The 23165-nt window shown below is 40.4% G+C and overlaps 1 protein-coding gene across 2 annotated transcripts; it reads left to right on the plus strand.

Annotated features, from left to right (window-relative positions):
- Positions 1 to 4543: 4543 nt before the first annotated feature.
- ZNF24 (zinc finger protein 24) lies at positions 4544 to 12075 on the plus strand. Of its 2 annotated transcripts, none has more exons than XM_010586768.3 (4): positions 4544 to 4644; positions 6897 to 7399; positions 7976 to 8123; positions 10462 to 12075. In XM_010586768.3, the coding sequence occupies exons 2-4, from the start codon at positions 6980 to 6982 to the stop codon at positions 10998 to 11000; spliced, it is 1107 nt and encodes a 368-aa protein (XP_010585070.1). In that variant the 5' UTR covers positions 4544 to 4644; positions 6897 to 6979; the 3' UTR covers positions 11001 to 12075. The 2 variants fall into 2 exon arrangements, with proteins under 2 accessions (XP_010585070.1, XP_064150683.1); XM_064294613.1 differs by lacking the exon at positions 4544 to 4644 and adding an exon at positions 4844 to 5093.
- The last annotated feature ends 11090 nt before the right edge of the window (positions 12076 to 23165 follow it).

Genomic DNA, 23165 nt, shown 5'->3' on the forward strand with positions numbered 1-23165 from the left:
TGTCTTTCATTCACTTAGCTGCTCTACATTCAAGAGCAAGTTTCAGAGTCTCTTCTGACGTCCATTTTGGTCTTTTCTCTTTTTCCTGTCTTTTTAATGACCTTTTGCTTTCTTTATGTATGATGTCCTTGATGCCTTCCCACAATTTGTCTTGTCTTTGGTCTTTAGTTTTCAAAGTGTTAAATCTATTCTTGAGATGGTCTCCAAATTCAGGTAGGATAAAGTCAAGGTTGTATTTTGGTTCTCCTGGGCTCATTTTGGAAACACTGGTGGCGTAGTGGTTAAGTGCTATGGCTGCAAAGGGCCAGCAGTTCGAATTTGCCAGGCACTCTTTGGAAACTCTATGGGGCAGTCCTACTCTGTCCTATAGGGTCTCTATGAGTCAGAATCGACTCGACAGCAGCCTGTTTGGTTTTGATTTTTTTTTTTGGACTCGTTTTAATTTTTTTCAGCTTCAACTTTGACTTACATATGAGCAATTGAGGTTGCCTATGTTGATTTTTTTTTAATGTTGATATATGCAAGGTTATCAGAAATTGACAAGGAGCTGTTCCCTACACTTAGGTTTCCCAGAGTTACATGGTATATCTTGACTCAATATCTAAGATGGCAACAGTGGCCACTGTTCAGGAAAGAGTCCATATAGGGGGCTTAGAAGGATGAGGTTTCTAAGTGAGTGCTGTTGGTCTGTGCCCTCAAAAGAGTAAAATTTTGTGAGGAAAAGCTAATTGGGGTTTCCATTCACCGTCTTAGAAAAAATTAGGAGTGATAAAACAGGCAAAGGGTTTAGTAAAACTTTGCAACATTTTTATCTTCCTCAAGTATTTTTGTTTGATTTTTAAAAAGTCTTTTTTGTTTTGCTGCATTGGTTAAACATGAAAACATTTAAAGCTGTCATAGATTGAACTATGTCCCCCCAAAAATGTGTCTATCAATTGGGCTGGGCCATGATTCCCAGTATTGCGTGATTTTCCTATATGTTGTAAATCCTGCCTCTATGATCTTAATGAGGGAGGATGGGTGGCAGTTATGTTAGTGATGCAGGACTCAACCTACAGGATTGGATTGTGCCTTGAGGCAATTCCTTGAGATATAAAAGATAGAAGCAAGCTGAGAGACAGGGGGACCTCATACCACCAAGAAAGCAGCACCAGGAGCAGAGCACGTCCTTTGGACCCAGAGTCCCTGCACCTGGGAAGCTACTCAGCCATGGAAGGATGAGGACAAGGACTTTCCTCCAGAGCCAACAGAAAGAGAAAGCCTTCCCCTGGAGGTGACATCCTGAATTTGGACTTTTAGCCTACTTTTCTGTGAGAAAATAAACTTCTCTTTGTTAAAGCCATCTACTTGTGGTATTTCTGTTATAGGAGCACTAGATAACTAAGAGAAAAGCAAAACAAAACAAAATAAAAATACCTTGAGCTGGAAGGCGGAGCCAAGATGGCAGAGTAGTCAGATGCTTCTGGTGATCTCTCTTACAACAAAGACCCGAAAAAAAAAGTGAAACGATTATATATGACAAGCTACGAGCCCAGAACATCAAAGGCAAAGTTAGAAAAAGGATGGTTCCTGTCTTGGTTCCTCCCGATAACATGTCCAAAGTATGTGAGATGAAGTCTCGTCATACTCCCTTTTAAGGAACACTCTGGCTATACTTCTTCCAAGACAGATTTGTTTGTACTTCTGGCCAAAACCCACTGCCACCAAGTTGCTTCTACCTCGTAGCAACTCCATGGGGTTTCCAAGGCTATAAATCTCTACAGAAGCAGACTGTCACATCTTTCTTTCACGGAGCCATTGGTGGTTTTGAACTGCCGACCTTCCGGTTAACAGTCAACAGCATCAACCACTGCACCACCAAGGCTCTGTGCTTCTAGCAGTCCGTGGTATTCAATATTGTTCACCAACAGCATAATTCAAAGGCATCGATTCTTCTTTGGTCTTCCTTATTCACTGTCTAGCTTTCACATGCATATGAGGTGACTGAAAATACCAGGGCTTAGGTCAGGTGTATATTAGTCCTCAAGGTGACATCTTTGCTTTTGAACACTTTAAAGAGGTCTTTTGCAGCAGATGTGCCCAATACATCATTTGATTTCTTGACTGCTGCCTTTTTTGTCATTTATTGTGTATCCAAGTAAAATGGAAACCTTGACAGCTTCAATATTTTCTCCATTTATCATGATACTGCTTATTGGTGCACTTGTGAAGATTTTTGTTTTCTTTATGTTGCGGTGTAATCCATACTGAAGGCTGTAGTCTTTGATCTTCATCAGTAAGTGCTTCAAATCCTCTTCTCTTTCAGCAAGCCAGGATGTATCATCTGAATATCACATGTTGTTCAATGAGTCTTCCTCCAATTCTGATGCCACATTCTTCTTCATATAGTCCAGCTTCTATGATTATTTGCTCAGCAAACACAATGAATAAGTTTGGTGAAAGGATACAAGCTTGACACACACCCTTCCTGATTTTAAACCATGCAGTATCCCCTTGTTCTATTTGAACAACTGCCTCTTGGTCTATGTACAGGTTTCCACAGGAGCACGATTAAGTGTTCTGGAATTCCCATTCTTTGCGGTGTTATCCATAATTTGTTATGGTCCACACAGTCGAATGCCTTTACGTAGTCAATAAAACACAAGTAAACATTTTTCTGGTATTCTCTGCTTTCAGCCAAAATCCATCTGACATCAGCAAAGATATCCTTTGTTCCACGTCCTCTTCTGAATCTGGTCTGAATATCTGGCAGTTCCCTGTCGATGTCAAAATTTTATTTGTGTGTGATATTAATGATACTGTTTGATAATTTCTGCATTCTGTTGGATCATCTGTCTTTGCAGCTAGTCTTTAGGAGCCACAAAAGTGAAGATGTCAGAAGATGACACTGCATTCTGCAAATTGGGAAGACCAGCCAAGCTGAATGGTGGCAGTAGCCAAGTAGTAGAATAAGCAGGCTGGATTCTGAAGTCTCCTACAAAGAAGGAAGAGGCATTACAGTTAGCAGCAGTTATGAGGAGATGGAGGAGCCCTGTTGGCCCAACGGTTAAGAGCTCGGCTGCTAACTCAAAGGTTGGCAATTTAAAGTCACCCAGCAGCTCCATGGGGGAAAGAACTGGTGATCTGTTTCTGTAAAGATTACAGCCTACAAAACCCTAAGGGGTAGTTCTATTCTGTCACACCTAACAACAACAACATGGGGAGATGGAGTTCTGGTCAGATCAAAAAGCAGTCCTATACCATCAGTTGTTCACTTGTTCACTCTTCCGTACATCCAGCAGAGAATGAGGGCACTTTGCAGAGGGTACTTCCTGGATGAGGTAGAATACTCCTGGAAGGCTGGACCTACATTTCTAAGAGATCTTAAACAACAACAGGGCTCCTTTTGTGTGACACGACCTAGCAAAGGCAGCAAAGTGGCCAGCCCAGAATTCTTTCATTTATTCCATAAATATTTATTGAGGTCTCTCTGTAGGCATCCTGGGATCAGGTGGGGATACTCTCGTAAATAAGACAGACAAGGTCCCTGCCCTACGGGACTTACAAACAAAACAAGTAAATAATCTTTTCTAAAAGTGCTATTAAGAGTAGGAAGTGAGGCTGAGGAACGCTGGTGCTGCAGTGGTTAAGAGCTGGAGCTGCAAGGTCAGCAACTGGAATTCACCAGCTCTTTGGAAACGCTATAAGGCAGTTCTACTCTGTTCTATAGGGTCGTTATGAGTCGTTATAGGTTTGGTTTAGTGAGGTTGAAGATTCTGGGCCACATGAGCCTAAGATCTGAGGTCAAAGGGGGTAAGCAGGGGACAGAGCACAGGAGTTTTCATGTCATATTTAAGGCAGTGGAGATCCATTGGAGGCCTTTACATAAAAATGTTCTGATTTGCGTTTTAAAATAATCACTTTGCAGCTGTTCTGTGGTATAAAATGCTGGAGTTCAGCCTGAAGTCAGAAGATGGCATTGTATTCTGCAAATTCACTGTGACATCTTTGCTAAAGCTCTTAACCTGTCTCATCGTGTTTCCCAGGAGATAAATTGGCCATAATACATTACAGTTCTGCAGCATAGTGGGTGAGAACCAAAGCTTGGAATCATGCATTGGTTTCAACTCTTGCTTCCCACTTGCTAGTTATTTACTTGTGCCTCAGTAATCTCACCTGTGAAATAGGGATAATAAAAGTATCTATGTCTTATGGTTGTTCTGAAAATTAAAGGACTTAATACGTTTAAACCACGGAGAGCAGTGCCTGGCGCAATGTAGTTAAGTCCTCATCAATATTGCTACTTCTCTCAGAGGATTACTGTAAGGATCGCATAAAGAACGTGAAAAGGCTTGTTAAACTGTAAAGACTATCTTAATGTCAGAGTTCTTTCTTTCCTTTTCTTTTAAGCTGTAACCAGAACTCTGGGTTGTCCGCTGAGAGAGCCTCGCGGCCAAGAGCGGTCTCAATGTGGTCATTGTCGTCAGGTCGCCCCTCCCCCTCCGGGACCGCATCTCCATGGCAACGCGGGGCTTTGCCTCTCTCCGCCCCCTCGGGCCAGCAGACCGGAAGCAGTCTGAGCCGGAGGCTTCTGGGAAGCGCTTGTTGCGCGGCGTTTCTGCGTTTGCCGTGTACAGCGAAGCTGCTGCGGTTCCGGAGCCAGAGGTTTGCGCCTGAGCGGGGGAAGGGTGTATAAAAAGGACGCTAAGATCGAAGCTGCGGGCCGCGTCGAAGGAGCGGGTGAAGGAACCGGGCGGGGACCTTCCTCGGCTTCCAGGGAGGCGTAGGGGACAGGCCGAGTCCTCCTCGCCCAGCTGCTGGGAGACGGGAGGGGAAGACGGAAGGCCTGCTCGGATCCTCGCCATCTGCAGCGCGTCCTCGCCCACCCCCTGAGTCCCCAGCGATCCCCGCCTTCCCCCTCCCCCACCGTTCGGTTTTGTTCTATTTCGAGGCACTGGTGTCTCGCGGAGGGTTCTGGGACTCGTTTCGGGCGGAGGTTGAGGGGGCGGATCTGGCGCGAGGGCTGCCGGGACTTGTAGTCCCACCGATCTCGGACGGAAGTGTCGCGGCTCTGTGGTCGCAGAGTAGCCTTTGGTCTTCAGGAATCGGACACCGTAAGTGCCAGGAAGAGGGGCTGGAGGCCTTACGGGACGGGGCGGGGTTCGCAGTGCACTTTGCAAGGGCGAGGTGGGGTGGTCACCTGGAATGAGGCTCCCCGCCAGAAGCACTGTCGGGATCACGGGCCTGCCCGCTCGGTGCCATATGAGAACCTAAAGGAAAAGAATTTATTTTATCTAGAAATGCTTGAGCTATTGATAAGTAGATTCCTGGAATAAAGAAGGATGAATATGATGGCTAAACCCGACTAGTAAGGCCACCACATTGCATAGTACTTAATTAAACTTGTATGTATTGCCTGACAAGGTCTTTTCGGATTCCTAGTTCATCTTGACAGGGTTACAATGAATTTCTTGAAGTTACTGATTTTCAGTTTCTGGGCTGAATGCATAGAATACCTACATGGTTCATTCCTTATTTGTGTTGTATACAGTGCCATGGGTATGACTGTGCAAATGCTAAGGAAAAGATCAGGAATAGTACAAGGTTCCCTTGAGGGTAGAAGCTAGGAAAACTGTGAGTCATCCAGTTTAAGGACAGAATTCTGGGCCACTGCAAAAACTTAGGGTGATTATGAGAATACCTTTTCTTTGTAGAATTTGCAGTGCTTAATACCTGTTTCAAATTTAAATGCATTTATGGTGTGCTTGGTGACAGCACCTCGCGTAACTTTTTTCAATATCATGTGATTTGTTACTGAGCGAATGAATATCTTTTCATATATATTTTAAGTCCAGAGGATTCTTAAACATTTAAAAATTTTTTTAACTTAAAAAAATTGTGTAAATTTTTTTTTTAATAGATTAAAAAAAGTAGTCCTTACTTTTGAGTTGAACAAAGTGCGTCAAGGAACCTCGGTCTTTAATTGCAAATACATCGTTCTAGGGTCAAATGCGAGAGTCCCTGGGTGGCACAAACAGTTAAGCGCAGAGCTACTAGCCAAAAGATTGGCAGCTTGAACTCACCCAGAGGCACCTCAGCAGACAGGCTTGGCAGTCTGCTTCTGAAAATCCCAGCCTTGGAAGCACAGCTCTACTCTTCACACATGGTGTTGCAAATCAATGGCAACTAACAACAACAGGGTCAAATACAAGGTCCCTGGGTGGTGCCAATGGTTTGCGTTTGACTACTAACCTAAAAGCTGGTGGTTTGAACCAATCCATTGGCACCACAGAAGGCCTGATGGTCTGTTTTCGTAAAGACTGCAGACAAGAAAACCCTATGAAGCGATTCTACTCTATGACACATTGAGTTGCCATGAGTTGGAATCAACTCAATGGCAACGAAGAGTCAAATTCATTTAGACAGCACAGACCTGGGTTGGTTCTTACTTTAAAAAAAATATTCTTTTTATTATTGAAACAGGGTTTGTTAATTTTGTAGATCAAAGATTGGCAAACTTTAGTTTTTCCCAGGCCATACAGTCTCTGTCACAACTATTCTGTAGATATGATATGAAATGTGAACAAATAAGTGTGGATATGTTCCAATAAAACTTTGTGGACACGCATTTTCAGTTCATATCATTTTCATGTGTCGTGGAATATTCTTTGATACTGTTCAACCATTCGAAAATGAGAAAACTTCTTAACAGCAGCCTTGTACCAAAGCCGGCAGGCCTTATTAGGCTGCAGTCCGTGGTTTGTTGACTTCTTACGTAGGTTATTGATTGAAATTTTTAACCAAGAAAGAAACAAATGTCTTTTACTGCAGTACATTAATGTTTCTTAACTAGCACCTGTCTGAATTCTTAACTGGTTATTTGGACATTCGTATAATTTGTTTTTTTTGTACTTCAGGAGTGCCTGTGAAGAAAACGGGGATTTTCCCTGAGGCCCGTGTCCTGCCTTGATTGTCTTTTTTTGAAATATTGTAATTCAGGATGTCTGCACAGTCAGTGGAAGAAGATTCAATACTTATCATCCCAACTCCAGATGAAGAAGAAAAAATTCTGAGAGTAAAGTTAGAGGAAGACCCTGATGGTGAAGAGGGATCAAGTATCCCCTGGAACCATCTTCCTGACCCAGAGGTTTTCCGACAACGATTCAGGCAGTTTGGATACCAGGACTCACCTGGACCTCGTGAAGCTGTAAGCCAGCTCCGAGAACTTTGCCGTCTGTGGCTCAGACCAGAAACACACACAAAAGAACAGATCTTGGAGCTGGTAGTGCTGGAACAGTTTGTAGCCATTCTACCCAAGGAGTTACAGACTTGGGTTCGAGAGCATCATCCAGAGAATGGAGAGGAGGCAGTGACGGTGCTGGAGGATTTGGAGAGTGAGCTTGATGACCCTGGACAACCGGTGAGCTTGCTTGTGTCACTTTCCTGGGTCTGAAGTACTGGCATAGCAGTGGGCAAAGCTACAGAATTAGAAATTTCACTTCGCTAAGTTAGAATTATGTTTATGCTTTCTCCCCCACTGCTCCCCATTGTCTGAGCTTCTCTGCCATCTAGACCTCTGCAGTACAAGTAGTCCCTGACTTAATGACATATTTGAGTTAGAAAAACCCGACTTACAACTCTCTCTTTTTTTTTTTTTGGTATATCATGTTGTCAGTAATACGCACTACATACAGCGTTGCAGTGTGTAATTTGCTGTTATATCTGTAAGTTTATATGTAACGTTGCCAGCTCCCAAAGACAAACAAAGATGGGATTTGTAAAGATACTGATAAAAGGCAATAATAATGCAAACTAAAAAAAAAAAAAAGTATTCGACTTATACATCTGAACTGACTTATGACAGAGTAGTCGGAACAGAACCCCATCATAATTTGGGGACTACCTGTATATGTTTTGTATGATTTCTTTTCCGTGTGTTTAGTTCTGATTCTCATCAAAATTCCTTTCCAGCTGAACCAAATCCTATCGTTTCCAGGTTTCTCTTCGTCGACGAAAACGGGAAGTGCTGGTAGAGGAGGTAGTATCTCAAGACGAAGCTCAGGGATTACCAAGTTCTGAGCTTGATGCTGTGGAGAACCAGCTCAAGTGGGCATCCTGGGAGCTCCATTCACTAAGGCACTGTGGTGAGAACCAGGAACTCCATGTGGGCTAGAACATGAAAGTGTTGGCCTTGGCTACTTGGGGCAGTCTGTTGTCTTCACCAGTTTTGTCCAGAACTCTTTGCTTGTTCTCACCATAGGGAGTATCACTATTACCCTGATTCTTTGGACACGTAGGCACACTGTAGGATCTTGATTCTTACAACGCTTGGCTGACCTCAGACCTTTTATTCCCAGACATTAACATCATCAGCCTCTTCTTCCCTTTCAACTTCTTTCTTGAAGACTTTCCCGTCTTAGGCTGGCATTTGCCTTACCCTGTGCCAGCACCTCCATATAGACCAAGTTCTCTATTTTGCATGTAGTATTGTGTATTAGGAGCCCTGGTGGTGCAATGGTTAAGCACTCAACTGCTAATTGAAAGGCTGGCAGTTCAAACTTACCAGTGGCTCTGCAGGAAAAAGACCTGCATCCATAAAGATTACAGCCAAGAAAACCCTATGGGACAGTGTCATATGGGATCAGTATGAGTTGGTATCGACTGGTCAGCACCTAAAAACAACATTGCTTATCTGCCATCTGTTTTACGTCCTTTTACCGTCAGCCTCCTGCCTAATCCTATTGGTACAATAAGCCTGGCTTCACCCACTGTTTTTGTCTGTTGGGCATAACTGAAGTCTTTCTCAATATTTAGTTAGTTCTGTTTTTTCTTTAACATCCTACCTACAGTCATTTTTTCTAAGAAGCATTTTCTATGGAAATGGTATTCGGGTAAAATTCTCCACTTTCTCAAAGTATTTATACAAAAGTAAGCTCCCTAGCTATAATATGCTTTAAGTACAGAGGGAAGAAAAAAAAAAAAACCTGAAATAATTCATGTGGACCAGCCTTTCCCAATATATTAAAGTCAACACTGTGCCTACTTGTATACTTTAACATAATCCAGTATACTCCTAAAACTGCTAGGTTTATTTTCCAGATTCATATGAATTAAAGTGAAATTCTGTTTGAGACTCTCTTGGGAATCATTCCTCGAGATAGTTGGAAATACCTGATAGGCCATGAGGTTTTTTCCTACCTGAGCGGACAGTGTTAGTACTTCAGAACTTCTGGAGCGGGGCTGAATCCTGCAATTTTTTGTGTCCCTGGGACAGTCTTCTGTACAACAAAGTTTGAGAACCGCTGCTCTTGATCTTTGGAGATGGCATTTTCTTAGGTAGAAAACTGGCCTGCCTGAATTTTAGAATAATTTTCAGTTGTGTTAAAACAACCTTATTTCAATACTCTAGTCTCTTCTATACTTGGGAGCCTCCACACCTTTCTGTGTCATTTGCCCCCACTTTATCTTCACACTCGTTTTCTGTTCAAGTCTCTAGGCCCCACTAACCCCTTCTATTCAGACTCTCTGTCAGCCTTCTTTCCCGACAAGATTTTATCTTTTTGTTAGTCATTTGTTACAGACTTGCTTACTTTTATCTCCTTTTGAGCACTGCTGCTTACTGTGCATGAGCTGCATGTCTTTAATTTTTAAGACTTGAAGTTTCAGTCTATTAATGAGATTTGCTTTTATTTCTGCGTGTAGGGTGGGTGCTGGTACCTCATGTTGGTAACTTCAGCGTTTCTTTCACTAGACACACCTAACTGAGGCTTAGGAATAAACAGCTTGTTCAAGTATCATGACAAGTATCAAATAGGGCAAACTTCTTTTACATGAAAACTTCTGTTTATTGAGGAGTGTATTGAAGTTTAAAGTGTCATGTCTCAATTTTATACAGGATGCCCTCAGGTTACCTTCAGCCCCATCTGGTCAGGTCTCTCCTCCTATGCTGTGCTTTTAGTCTAATCTTGGCTGTGACCTGCCTTGTCTTGCTCATTTCAGAAATAGTCACTTTTGACAGATAGCTTATTTTTTACACATTTGTATTTTACTGTAAATTCTCCTTTACTTAAAGCAAAAGAACATTGTGATGATTTCCTAATGGCCAGTTTTATTTTTCTTCTTATAGCATTTCATCCAGACTTGGCCACATCATGTTGACTGTCTCCCTAGCCAACTTAGAATCTATTATCTTTCTGCCCTTTGTTTTCTGACTACTGGTTATGGCCTGCTCACCTATGTTCCCACTTCTATTCAGATACAACCTTTTAATTTTTCATTGTGCTGTGCTCTGTTACCTTATTAGCCTAGTAATCAGTCATTGCCTTTTCCTGTTCTAGGAGTAGACAACCTTCATGCCACTTTACAGAGTGCTGTTTATAGATGAGTGCAAGCTATTCACTCTTAATTAACTTTTTAAAAACATTTCTGCAGGTTCTGTTTTCCCAGAATAAGAAGCGAGTGATACTTTTTTCTTTATTTCAGATGATGCTAGGACTGAAAATGGAGCGCTAGCTCCAAAGCAGGAGATTCCTTCAGCAGTAGAAGCCCATGATGTTGTTCCTGGCACTCTCAATGTAGGTGTTCCTCAGATTTTTAAATACGGAGAAGCCTGTTTCCCCAAGGGCAGGTTTGAAAGAAAGAGAAATCCCTCTCGAAAGAAACAGCATATATGTGATGAATGTGGAAAACACTTCAGTCAGGGCTCAGCCCTTATTCTTCATCAAAGAATTCACAGTGGGGAGAAGCCCTATGGATGTGTTGAGTGTGGGAAAGCATTCAGCAGAAGTTCCATCCTTGTGCAACACCAGAGAGTCCATACTGGAGAAAAACCTTATAAGTGTCTTGAATGTGGGAAGGCCTTTAGCCAGAATTCTGGGCTTATTAATCATCAGAGAATCCATACTGGGGAGAAACCTTACGAATGTGTTCAGTGTGGGAAATCCTATAGTCAAAGCTCAAATCTTTTTAGACATCAGAGGAGACACAATGCAGAAAAACTTCTGAATGTTGTGAAAGTTTAAGAAATTAAAAAAAAATTCAACACTCAGGTCTTTTTCTTCAGAAATGAACACAAAATTTAAAAACATGAAATGATACATAATAGTTTGTTTCCCTATTGACTGTCAGAAAATCCACTGGGAAACGTGGAAGATCGTCACTTGCCATTATTTTATCTTGAGAGAAATGGTGTCATACCTGCCTAGAAACTGAGATTTTAAACTTAATTCAGGTGTTAATGCTTAAATCTTCCATGTGATATTTATACTTTGTTATTTTTCCAAATAATGAACTGCCTGATCTCTGTCCTGTTCTTAGTTTACCTTTTAGACAAAAGGTTGTTTTTGTGTTGATCACTGAAATATTCTTTGCAAAGATGCATTCCCTTCTACATTAAAAGGCAACGTAAGAGTTACAAAGTTTGAAAACCAAAACCATCTTTTCAGAATTTACCCTTTTGTCTCGTTTTACCCAATTAGAATATGCATTTCAGAAAATCACAGATAAAAATATGCATTTCAGAAAATCACAGATAAATTATGACTAATGCCTCAAAGAAAATGAGCCTTAAAATCTCAGCTAAGAGGTGATGGTGATAAAACATCAAAAAGTGACTGGGATAATTGAAATTGAGGAAGATACTTTGATCTAAAAATTGAAGCATATTAGGAATTTACCTAAATGCAGCTATTATCTTCCTATGCAGGAAAACTCAAAAACAGCTCATCCTTTATGTAATTTGGAGGCATCCTACTAATGAAAATAACGTTCTCCCGTGCATCATTAGAAAGCAGACAGCCTAAACAATTAAAACCAAAGGTAGAAATTATTAGAGAAGAATTTGTAGTGAATGACAGTGTTGAAGGGCAGATGTCAACATAAGGGTACTTGGTCTGTCTTGGCTTCTAGAAAACAAAAGACTTGAAGATGTAATTCATTATTTTGCCCTCATCCTTGTTAAGGACAGAATTCCCTGACAAGTGGGCAACAAATATCAGTCAGGTTTATTTGCTACTTTTATTCTTTGGTACAAAAGGGTTGAACACAGGCTAAAAAAAAAAAAACTTGACTTTTATTAAACATTCTCTACCGAAAAGGCACTGTGCTAGGTACTGTAATCCTACCGTAAGTAGGTTGGTATTTCTTCCACTGTAAATCATTGGGGGTTTGGTACAAAACTGTTTCATATAGGTTAGCCATTTCCCCTGTGTCTGACCAGTCCTAGGGGAGGTTGCCTCTGAAATTTCCAGAGCCATAGTTCTCTTACCAGGGTGTTGTATTTGGGGAGGGGAAGGAGTAACTCAGTTCAAAGAGCTAGCCGACTCTGTTCAGTATTTTTCAGAGCTGAGTCAGATACTGTCTATCACAGTTCGGAAGTGTGCGAGTCTTAAGAATTAACTAATCATTCCCCAGTAGCGTTGAGGTTGGACCTGTATGTTAGGTTGAATGGACTGTTCTGTTTAAAAAATAAAGAACTAGCTTATTAACGACTAGTTTATTAACTATCAGAATTGACTGAACTTTTTTAAATTTTCAGTCTTAACACATTTTTTTTAACGTATTAAGGTAATACATCGTAGCGGTAGGATTATTTACTCCCGGGATGAGAATTCCAAGTTCTATTATTTAGTGGAAAACTGTGGAAGTTAAAAATAGAGAATATGAGAAAAGGCTTTTTTTTTTTTTGGGTGGGCATCATTGTGTGGAAAATGACCCATGTGAATGCAAATATTTCATGGTTCAAGAGATTTTGGTTACATCTGGTGCTTGGATCGAATTCAAAAAACAAGGTGAGATTTGCATGAGTTTGTTAAAAAGCAGAGTAATAAATGTGCAAGACCAGCTGGTGGAGAAGTGATGCAGAGTGGAGCTTGTTTATAGGTTTTCTGATAATTATAAGAAATGTGCTTTATAGATTAAGATTTATTGAAGTATAAATGTGTAGTAATGATACAAAGTATTTTAAGTTATACAAAATGTAGGGACTTTTGTTTGGGTTTTTTTGTGGCAGAGGAAACAAGTCAATGTACAATAAAGCTATAAACTTCTCCGCTCTGAGATAAAACTATCTTGAGTTGATTGATTTATTTATAACTGGCTTCTTCCCAAGTAGGTTTTGTGGTGGTATATTTGGAATACTTATGCTGCGAAAGCAAGATTTTTGTATCTGAGTAGGTAAGAAAGGAGCAACCTCTCAGTGGTAAAAATGTCATATTTTTTAGGTCTTTTGTCTTTCCTTTATACAAAGGGGAGCCCTGGTGGGACAGTGGTTAAGAGCTCGACTGCAAACCAAAAGATAGGCAGTTCGAATCCACCAGCCACTCCCTTTGGGGTGGTTCTGTTCTGCCTGACAGAGTCGCTGTGAGCCGGAGTTGACTTGATGGCAACGGGTTTATATACAAAGGAGCTTCCGTGTGGTAGGTTTGTCATAAATGCCAAAGATATTTGGTAATGTGAGAGTTTAGGAGAAGTATTACAGTTGGCAAATATGTTTTTGTCTTGCCAGCTCTGATACCCATACATTGCTTAGAATTTGAGGCTAGTGCAAGGCAGGCTCTGTGGGGAAAAGGGGCTGGACCAAAAAGCTGGATCGTGGTACGCAGAAAAAGGGGAGTGATGGTATGTGTGCTGTGTACTGGCCATCTCTGGTTAGGATAAGACCCCACGAGACAAACTGATTTAAAATAACTATTCAGTGATTAATGAGTGCATCCAGATGTTCATTTATCTCCACAAAGATAATTACTGTTATTGGAGCTGCCCAGCTTCTCACAATGTAGTGATGAGGCAGTTGCTGTGCAGTGGCGTAACTAGGACATCTGGTTAACAAACTAACAGCCATTGTGTTACGGCTTGCAGGCTGTTGATACCTGCTGAATAGCCACTGAGCATCCACTAATGACTGCTTTTTTTCTGGCTTGCTTGGAGGTTAAGCTCCTTGCATTCACACCCAGTTGATGCTAATATTTAGCAGTATGTCTATCATATTTATGTGAGTTGAAGGTAGGGTTACATGTATTGAAATAATCTGCATGCCAGGCATTGGGTTAGACACTTTACCTGTCTCACTTAGATTTGTAGGTTAGGAAAGCAAGATCCAGAGATTGTGTGACTTGCATGTGGCCAGTTAGAGCTAAAACTCAAATCTAGTTCTGTGAATTCCAAGTACAGGTATTTTTTTCACTATGCCATGAGTCATGGCTGTTAAAATTTTATCCTTTATGGTTAAGAAATGTGAAAGCCACTAAAGCTTGTTTGAATTTTCTACAGTACACAAAGGTACAATGAAGTACACCTCCCTCTCACTCTCAGTCAGAAGTGATAGTTATTTGGTTATTTTTCCGGACTACTTAGGCATATATATATTTAAGCAAGAACGTTTTAATATATGACACTTGTGCTTACTGTGTTTAGGCACTGTTCTAAGCGCTTTACAATGGATTAACTCTTAATCCTCACAGCAACTGTATGAGGTAGGTAATTTTGTCACACTTTTACATGTACTGCACTAAGACTTGCCTTTGCCCTTCCACTTTGATATAGACAGTCTTTTTGATGGCTACATACTATTCCATTGCATGAATGTAATGTAATTTGCATAACCAACCCCTTATTGATGGATAATTAGGTTCTTTCTAATTTTTTATTACAGATAAAAGTGTAGTAAACATCTCATGTACATATATTTTTGCTACCCATGTAGGTATTTCTGTAGGAAAAAAAGCTAGAAATGGATTTATTGGGTCAGTAACATTTTGAGAAATACCACCAAAACGTACCAGTTTACAACTCCATCGGTAGTAAGAGTGCCCGTTTGCCTACACTCTCACCAACCGCACATCCTTAAATTTTGCCAACCTGATAAGTAAAATTTGTTTTAACTTTCCTTTGATGCTTAATGAAGAACATCTTTTCATGTTTTCTGGTCATTTGCATTTCTTGGTCTGTGAATTTCTTTTATCTTTTTCTTTTTTAGTGATGAAATATAAATAACTACCTTTTCACTGTACAAAGTTAAATGATATACAAGAGCAAAGATTCCTCGAACACTTTCAATCACATTCCACATCTTAGTTTAGCATACATCCTTCTAGTCCCTTTTTTATACATTTCCATAAGAATATACATGCACATATAAACTCTGTTCTTACCTAAATAGGATCATGCAGCCTGTATTGTTCTGCATCTTGCTTTTATGTCTTGAAAACCTATCCTCAGATCTTTGAATTTCAATAACTGCATAGCATTCAGTACTATGAAAATACCATTATGTAACTATTCCTTTTTTCTCTTGCTGTTACAATGCTGAAGTAAGCATCTATTCAGATATATTTGTGCATGTGTGTGAATATTTTTTTAGAATGGAGTCCTAGATGGGAGATTGCTGGGTCAAAGGGTGTGTTTTCTGATAGACCAACTTTAGCCTTCCAAATTGTAGTAACTGTGGAAAGTACTCATTTCCCCATAGAGCCTTAACTACACTTGATAACTTTTATCTGATGGGCAAAAAAAATTTTTTTTAATTTGCATTTTCCTGATTAGTGGTGAGGATGAGGAGATTTTCATATGTTTATTGGCCATTTCTATTTTTACCCATAGTTTGTTCATGTTCTTATACCCACTTTTTTATTGGGTTATATGTGGACGTTTGTTGTTTTTGTTTCTTCAGCATCTCTTTCCTCATCTCTTGATAACAAAACCCTTATTTATTGTGGGGAACCCATTCTCTGTGGCTTAAGTGGTGTCACCCTCTTCCATACCCCACATAGGGTGAGCATGTGACCAGGCCTGGCCATTGTGCGTCCTACAGCTCCCTAGCCACAGCAATTAAAAAAGTGGTATGTAACTCAAGCCAGGCGAATGAGAACCCTCAAAGAACTTTTGGAACTATTTGGAAGAAGGCTCTAATGAGATCCCAGGAACCAAGGAACATGTAAGCCAGTATTTGTACCATGTGGAGAAAGTCCATCTGAGAAGAAACTTGGAGGCTAGCGGAAATGGAAAAACAACTAAGTCCTGAATCCATTTTTCTTGAGGCCCTAGATCCAGCTGTGCCTAAAGCCTGCCCTACCTCTGGACTTTAAAGTTTTGTGAGCCAATAAAGTCCCTTTCTTGTTTAAGATAATCTGAATTGGGTTTCTGTCCTGATAATATAGATTATTTGTATTTTCTTACTAATTTGTAGAAAACCTTTGTAATTTTAAGTTCTTTGATTTGCCTACTTTAGAATTATACCTTATGCACTATGTAAGTTAATAAAATTAGCATGGCCTTCCATGATTTGGCCTCTCTCAACCTCTGCCATTTGTTACTTCACTCTCCCCTCCCTCCACCACATACATATACTTTACATTCCAACAATAACTGGGACCTACCACATGGTTTTTGTTTTTTTAACCTTTGATTATTCAGTTCCTCAATTCAGAATTTTGCCTGTTCCCATTTGACACCCTTGCCCCTTGCCTGGTTGGGAAACCGATTCCTCAAAATTCAGCAAAGATAGCACCTCTACTGGGAGGTTTCCCTGGCTTTGCCAGGAGGTTATTTCTTCTGTCTCTGCACGTTCTGTACTTTGCACATGCTAATTTCTAGCAGATTTTACTGGTTTATTAAAGTGTTCCTGTCTAAAATCCATCTTTGAAGGCCTTCCACCAGCTCTGTCTTAATTAGCTGCCCTCCTCCCCACTTCTCACCCCTTGAATGTTGTATTCATGTTTTTCAAAACACCACAGTGCCGTTATCTAGTTATGTCCACAGTTTGCCACATATCAGTGGGCTTCATGTATTTCTGCCCTGTCAATCTGCCTTCCATATGGGTTCCCACAGGGCCCAACATTTGGGAATGTCTGTGGATGAAAAGCTTTTCATACAATTGCCACTTTGGTATCTCTCTTCCCGCCCTTCTCTTTCATATTCAGGAACATGGGACTCAGTCTGGCGATGACATTGCTGAGTCTGCCGGACTCACCTCCAACAATTTCAGGGCATTCCTCTCAAACACCCTCTGTGACACTTGGAGCCCCTCCCTATGATCTCCATGCCCCTGATGTGGTTCTCTGGGGCCTTAATTTTATTCTCAGGCTAGCCGGATTTGAAGCTGCTCAGACGTAAGACCTGAGCAACTTCACCCTGAGGGGTGTTCTAGGGCAGGAAATGGAGCAATGCTCAATGTCACCAGGCACTAATAAGTCACATCTCCCAAGATAGACTTTTCAAAAAGAGATATCCTTAAAACAGTGAGCCAAGCATTGTGCAAGCTTTTATTCATTCATCATTCAACACATTAAGTACCTATAATGGGCCAGACAAGGTTCTGGGGTTTGCATTCTATTTGTGTGTGGTGGGGATGGGGGGAGGGGTGAACAACAGTGGAAAATGAGAAACAGTAAAAAAAAAAAAATTGTCATATAAAGATGAATGATAAGGAGAAAATAAATCTGGAAAGGATACAAAATACCAAGGAGAAAAGGTACTGGAATTTAGAAAGGTTAGCTAGAAAAGACTTCACTGAGAAAGTGAAATTTGAGCAAGGACATGAGTGAGTGTAAAGAAACAAGCCATGAGACTGGTGGAAGAATGTTCTAGACAGGGGAACAGTAAGTGCAATGAACCTGAGTTTGGGGCAATCCCTGGTTCAAGAAACATCAAGGAGGCCAGTGTGGCTGAATAGAGTTTACATGGGGCAAAGTAGATGAGGTTGGAAAATTATAACAGTTGGAGGGCAGGGCCAGATCATGGAATACCTGGTGTAGGGTAATGCTGTTCAGCTATATGCATCTCTTCCTAATGGAGTCAGTTTTGTTTTTCCCCAAAGCATGCTGGGGATGAATTTGGGATGGACTCTGGCTAAGGTACAAGACTGGGAGTGCCGTGACTGGGCTGGTGGCCAAGGCTGAGGACCACCTTGGCAACAAGAAGAAAAACATCTGGGCCTGGACCTGAAGTCCCTGGGAACGCTGGCTGCCCAAGGACTTGGGAGAAAAACAATGAGCCTTGGTACCAGCTGGAATGGTATATAAACTTTTGTCCCTTGCTAGGCGGTTGTGGAGCGCTGAGCTGGTTCAGCCGTGCTGCCCTTGGCCATGGTCCCATAGGTAAGCTTCCCAATAAACCATATGTCACGATCGCTGGTTCCTGAGCCTTTCTTCAGTCTCTTGGAGATGCGGCCGACCTTGGGTTCAGGTGCCACTGGGTTGTTACACAACACCTGGATAGTTACTAGTAGAACTGATTTTTGCTCTGAAAGAGATGGGAAACCATTAGAGGTTTGGGGACAAAGGAGTGACATGACAAGGTGCTTAGAATAGGGTTGAACAACATAGTCTCCATCTATTTAATTTGTATTTCTATACATATTTTCTTTCTGAAATTAATATTGATGGACAAAGTTTACAAAAAGATCAGCAGTTCGAATCCATCAGCTGCTCCTTGGAAACCCTGTGGGGCAGTTTACTCTGTCCTATAGGGTCACTACGAGTCAGAATTAACAACAATAGGTTTGGTTATTTTTGGTTATTATCCGGGAGAAGTTGATCTTGGTCAGAACGGTAGGTAATGGTAGCCAGGCACCATCTAGTTCTTCTGGTCTCAGGCTGGAAGAGCTTGTGGTGTCCCACAAACTAGTATCTTCTTTGAGTCTTTGGTTTCCTTCATTCTCTTTTGCTCCAGGCAAGTAGAGACCAAGAGTTGTGTCTTAGATGGCCGCTCACATGCTTTTAAGACCCACAGACTCTACTCACCAAACTAGGATATAAAACATTATCTTTATGAACTATGTTACGCCAGTTGACTGAGTTGTCCATGAAACTATGACCTTTTAACCCAGTACACCAATCCTGCGAGGTGTTTGGATATGTCTAGGAAGTCTCCATAACTGCCTTATATGTGCTTTATTATATATGTATGAATATATACGCACCATATACAAATGTATATACATATGCATCCAATCAATTCTTAATGGTGTCTTTTGATGAACAGAGGTTCTTAATTTTAATGTAGTCCAATCAATCTTTTTTATTTTTCCTTTATGACTAGTGCTTCTCCCCCTCCCCAGGAGGTCTTTGTCAAGTGTGTTATCCAGATGTCCTCCTATGTTTTCTTCTAAATCTTATTGTTTCACTTTATACATTTAGATTTACAATTCATCTGGTTTAACTCGTGTATGGTGTGAGGTGGGGCTCAAGATCTATTTTTTTTTTCACCATAGATATTCAATTGTCCCAATATCATTTATTGAAAACACCATCTTCCCTCCTCTGCATTACAATATCACCTTAGTCGTAACAGTTGACTGTGTAAGTGTAGATCTCTTTCTGGACTCTCTTTTCTGTTCCATTGGTCTACTAGTCTATCTTGTGTCAATGATATAAATGATTGTTTTAATGTCACAATGTCTTAATTATTGTAACTTTACAATAAGTCTTGATATCTGGTAATTTAAGTCTTCAACATTGTCCTTTGTATTTCCATATACATTTTAGAAATAGCCTCTCACCTTCCACAAAAACAAAACAAAACCCCTGCTGGGGTTTTTATTGGGATTACACTCTATCTATAGATCAATATGGGGGAGAGAATTGGCATCTTTGCAATATTGTTCCTATCCATCACCATGATATATGTCTCCAGGTATATAATCTTTTTAAATTTCTTTCAATCTTTTGAAGATTTCAGTGACGAGGTCTTGTATATCTTTCATTAGACTGACTTGAAAATATTTTGTTTTTAATGCTATAATTTTAAAGTTTCATTTTCTAATGGTTTATTCTTAATATATAGCAGTTATAATTCTGTCTGTGCCTTTATATTTAAAGTGGGTTTCTTGTAGACAATATGTAGTTTGGCTCTTTTTTTTGTAATCCACTTTGATAGACTGTCTTTTAATTGGTATATTTAGACTGCTTGAATTTAAAGTGATAACTGATACAGCTGGATTAATATCTACCCTATTTGTAACTGTTTTCTGTTCATTGCCCCTATTTTTTTTTTTTTTTCCTTTGTTGTGTCTACTCTTTTTTTGTCTTCTCTGGTTTTAATTGAGCCATTTTTCTCTCCTTTCTTAGCATTATCAGTTACACGTAAAAAATATTTTTTTAGTGGTTGCCCTTGAGTTTGCCATACAGATTTGCAACTAATCTAAGCCCACTTTCAGATAACAATATATTGCAGGTACCTTATAACAGAGTATATCTTCTTTGGAGAAATGTCTATGCAAATCCTGTCCACGTTTTGTGTGTTTGCATGTGTGTGTGTTAGGAGAAAGTTTACAGCTCAAGTTAATTTTTCATTCAAAAATTTATACACATTGTTTTGTGACATTGGTTACAATCCCCACAATGTGACAGCACACTCCCCTCTTCCACCCGGGTTCCCTGTGTCCATTCCACCATTTCCTGTCCCTTCCTGCCTTCTCATCCTGCTTTTGGACAGGAGCTGCCCATTTGGTCTTGTATATATGATTGACTAAGAAGGACGTTCCTCATGTGTATTATTTTTTGTTTTATAGTCTAATCTTTGTCTGAAGAGGGGGCTTCAGGAATGGTTTCAGTTCTGGGTTAACAGAGTATGGGGGGGGCATAGTTTTAGAGGTTCCTCCAGTCTTGGTCAGATCAAGTCTGGTCTGTGTGAATTTGAATTCTGTCCTACATTTTTCTCCTACCCTGTCCGGGACTCTCTGTTGTGCTCCCTGTCAGGGTGGCCATTGGTGGTAGCTGGGCACCATCTAGTTCTTCTGGTCTCCGGCTGGTGGAGTCTCTGGTTCATTTGGTTCTTTAGTCCTTTAGGCTAACATTTTCCTTGTGTCTTTGGTTTTCTTCATTCTCCTTTGCTCCAAATGGGATGGGACCAATAGATGTATTTTAGATGGCTGCTCACAAGCTTTTAAGACCCCAGACTCTAATCACCAAAGTGGGATGTAGAACATTTTATTTATAAACTATGTTATGCCAGTTGACCTAGATATCCCCTGAAACTATGGTCTCCAACCCCCAGTTCCAGCTACTCAGTCCCTCAAAGTGTTTGGATGTGTCTAGGAAACTTCTTTGCTTTTGCTTTGGTCTCTCCTCATTTTTAAATAATGTATATGTTTCGAATATCATATATTCAAATCTTTGCCATTAGTAATTGGTGCACAAATTTGAATAATAATCATGTTAATTGGTCTTCCTTGTAGGTGTATGGATATTATCCTATCACTGACAGGGTTATACTTCAGGATAGATCTTGAAGTGTTCTTTCTGACAACGAGAATACAATGCTGTTCTTCAATTTGTCATTACCAGCATAGTAGACCATAATGTTGTCTGATTCAAAATAGCCAATACCTGTCCCTTTCAGGTGAACTTATGCAGTCTGAAATTGATCAAATATGCAATTAAGATGCATTGATAATTACTGGTGATTGGAATGCAAAAGTCGGAAACCAAGTAGGATCAGAAGTTGGAAAATAAGGCCTCGATGATAGAAAAGATGTAGGGATTGCATGATAAAATTTTCCAAGACCTACAACTTATTCTTTTGACTATGAATGCGACACCATTCATCTTCAATTTGTCATTCTTGGCATAGTACACCATACGATTGTCTGATTCAAAATGGTCAATACCAGTACATTTCAGTTCACTAATGCCTAGGATATTGATGTTTGTGCATTCCATTTCATTTTTGACGACTTCCAGTTTCCCTAGATTCATACTTCATACATTCCACATTCCAATTATTAATGGATATTTGCAGCTGATTCTTCTCATTTTGAGTTGAGACATATCAGCAAAAGAAGGTCTCAAACATCTAGGCCAATTAGCATAACAAAGGTAATAAGAAAACATTCTATATCCCACTTTGGTGAGAGGCGTCTGGGGTCTTAAATGCTAGCAAGGGGCCATCTAACATGCATCAATTGGTGTCAACCCACTTGGAGCAAAGGAGAATGATGAACACCAAAGACATATGGTAAAGATGACCCCAAGAGACAGAAAGGGCCACATAAAACAGAGACTACGTTAGCCTGAGACTGGAAGAACTAGGTGGTGCCTGGCTACCACCAATCACTGCCCTGACAGGGAACGCAACAGAGAATCCCTGATTGAGCAGGATAACAATGGGATACAGATCTCAAATTCTTGTAAAAAAGACCAGGCTTAATGGTCTGACTGAGACTAGAGGGACCCCAGAGGTCCCCAGACCCTTTGTTAGCCCAAGACTGGAACCATTCCCAAAGCCAACTCTTCAGACAGGGATTTGACTGGACTGTAAGATAGACAATGATACTGGTGAGGAGTGATCTTCTTGGCTTATGTAGACACATAAGACTATGTGGGCAATTCCTGTCTGGAGGCGAGATGAGAAGGAAGAGGGGGACAGAAGCTGGTTGAATAGACACGGGGAATACAGGGAGGAGAGGAGGAATGTGATGCCTCATTAGGGGGAGAGCAGCTAGGGTTACATAGCAAGGTTTGTATAACTTTTTGTATGAGAGACTGACTTGATTTGTAAACTTTCACTTAAAGGACAATAAATAAATAGAAAAAATGTAAAACGCTTGGAATTGTGCCTGGCAGAATGCCTCTGGTAGTAATTATATTTCATTAAACATTTAGTTTCACCAAAAAAAATTAAAAAGATCCCGAAAGCTTGACTACATCTGCATCATTAAGGATGACTCTACTTTGAGGGGGAAGCTGTTTCCTAGTCATATTTTGAATGCCTTCCAACTTGAGGGGCTCATCTTCCAGCACTAAGAAAAAAAGAACGTTTCAAGATCTATCCTGAAGTACAATGCTCTCAGTGATAGGATTATATCCATAAGCCTACAAGGAAGACCAGTTAAAATGACTATTATTAAAATTTACAGACCAACCACTCAGGCCAAAGATGAAGAAACTGAAGATTATTACCAACTTCTGCAGCCTGAAATTGATCAAACATACAATCAAGATGCACTGATAATAATTGATAGTTGGAATGCAGAAGTTGGAAACAAAGAAGGATTGGTAGTTAGAAAATATGGCTTGGTGATAGAAATGAAGCTAGAGACCACATGATAGACTTTTGCAAGACCAAAGACCTCTTCATTTCAAATACCTTTACTCACTAACATAAACAGTGACTATATACGTGGACCTTGCCAGATGGAATACACAGGAATCAAATTTATTACATCTGTGGAAAGAGACGATGGAAAAGCT

This window comes from Loxodonta africana, chromosome 11 (genome assembly GCF_030014295.1).
Source record: "Loxodonta africana isolate mLoxAfr1 chromosome 11, mLoxAfr1.hap2, whole genome shotgun sequence".
In the NCBI taxonomy this organism is placed as follows: Eukaryota; Metazoa; Chordata; class Mammalia; order Proboscidea; family Elephantidae; genus Loxodonta; species Loxodonta africana.

Excerpts from the sequence above, each read along its gene's own strand:
- ZNF24 (XM_010586768.3), top strand. The coding sequence starts at position 6,980 with ATGTCTGCACAGTCAGTGGAAGAAGATTCAATACTTATCATCCCAACT. Across the intron at positions 7,400-7,975 it reads TTGATGACCCTGGACAACCG|GTTTCTCTTCGTCGACGAAA; the intron begins GTGAGCTTGCTT and ends TATCGTTTCCAG. Across the intron at positions 8,124-10,461 it reads CCATTCACTAAGGCACTGTG|ATGATGCTAGGACTGAAAAT; the intron begins GTGAGAACCAGG and ends TCTTTATTTCAG.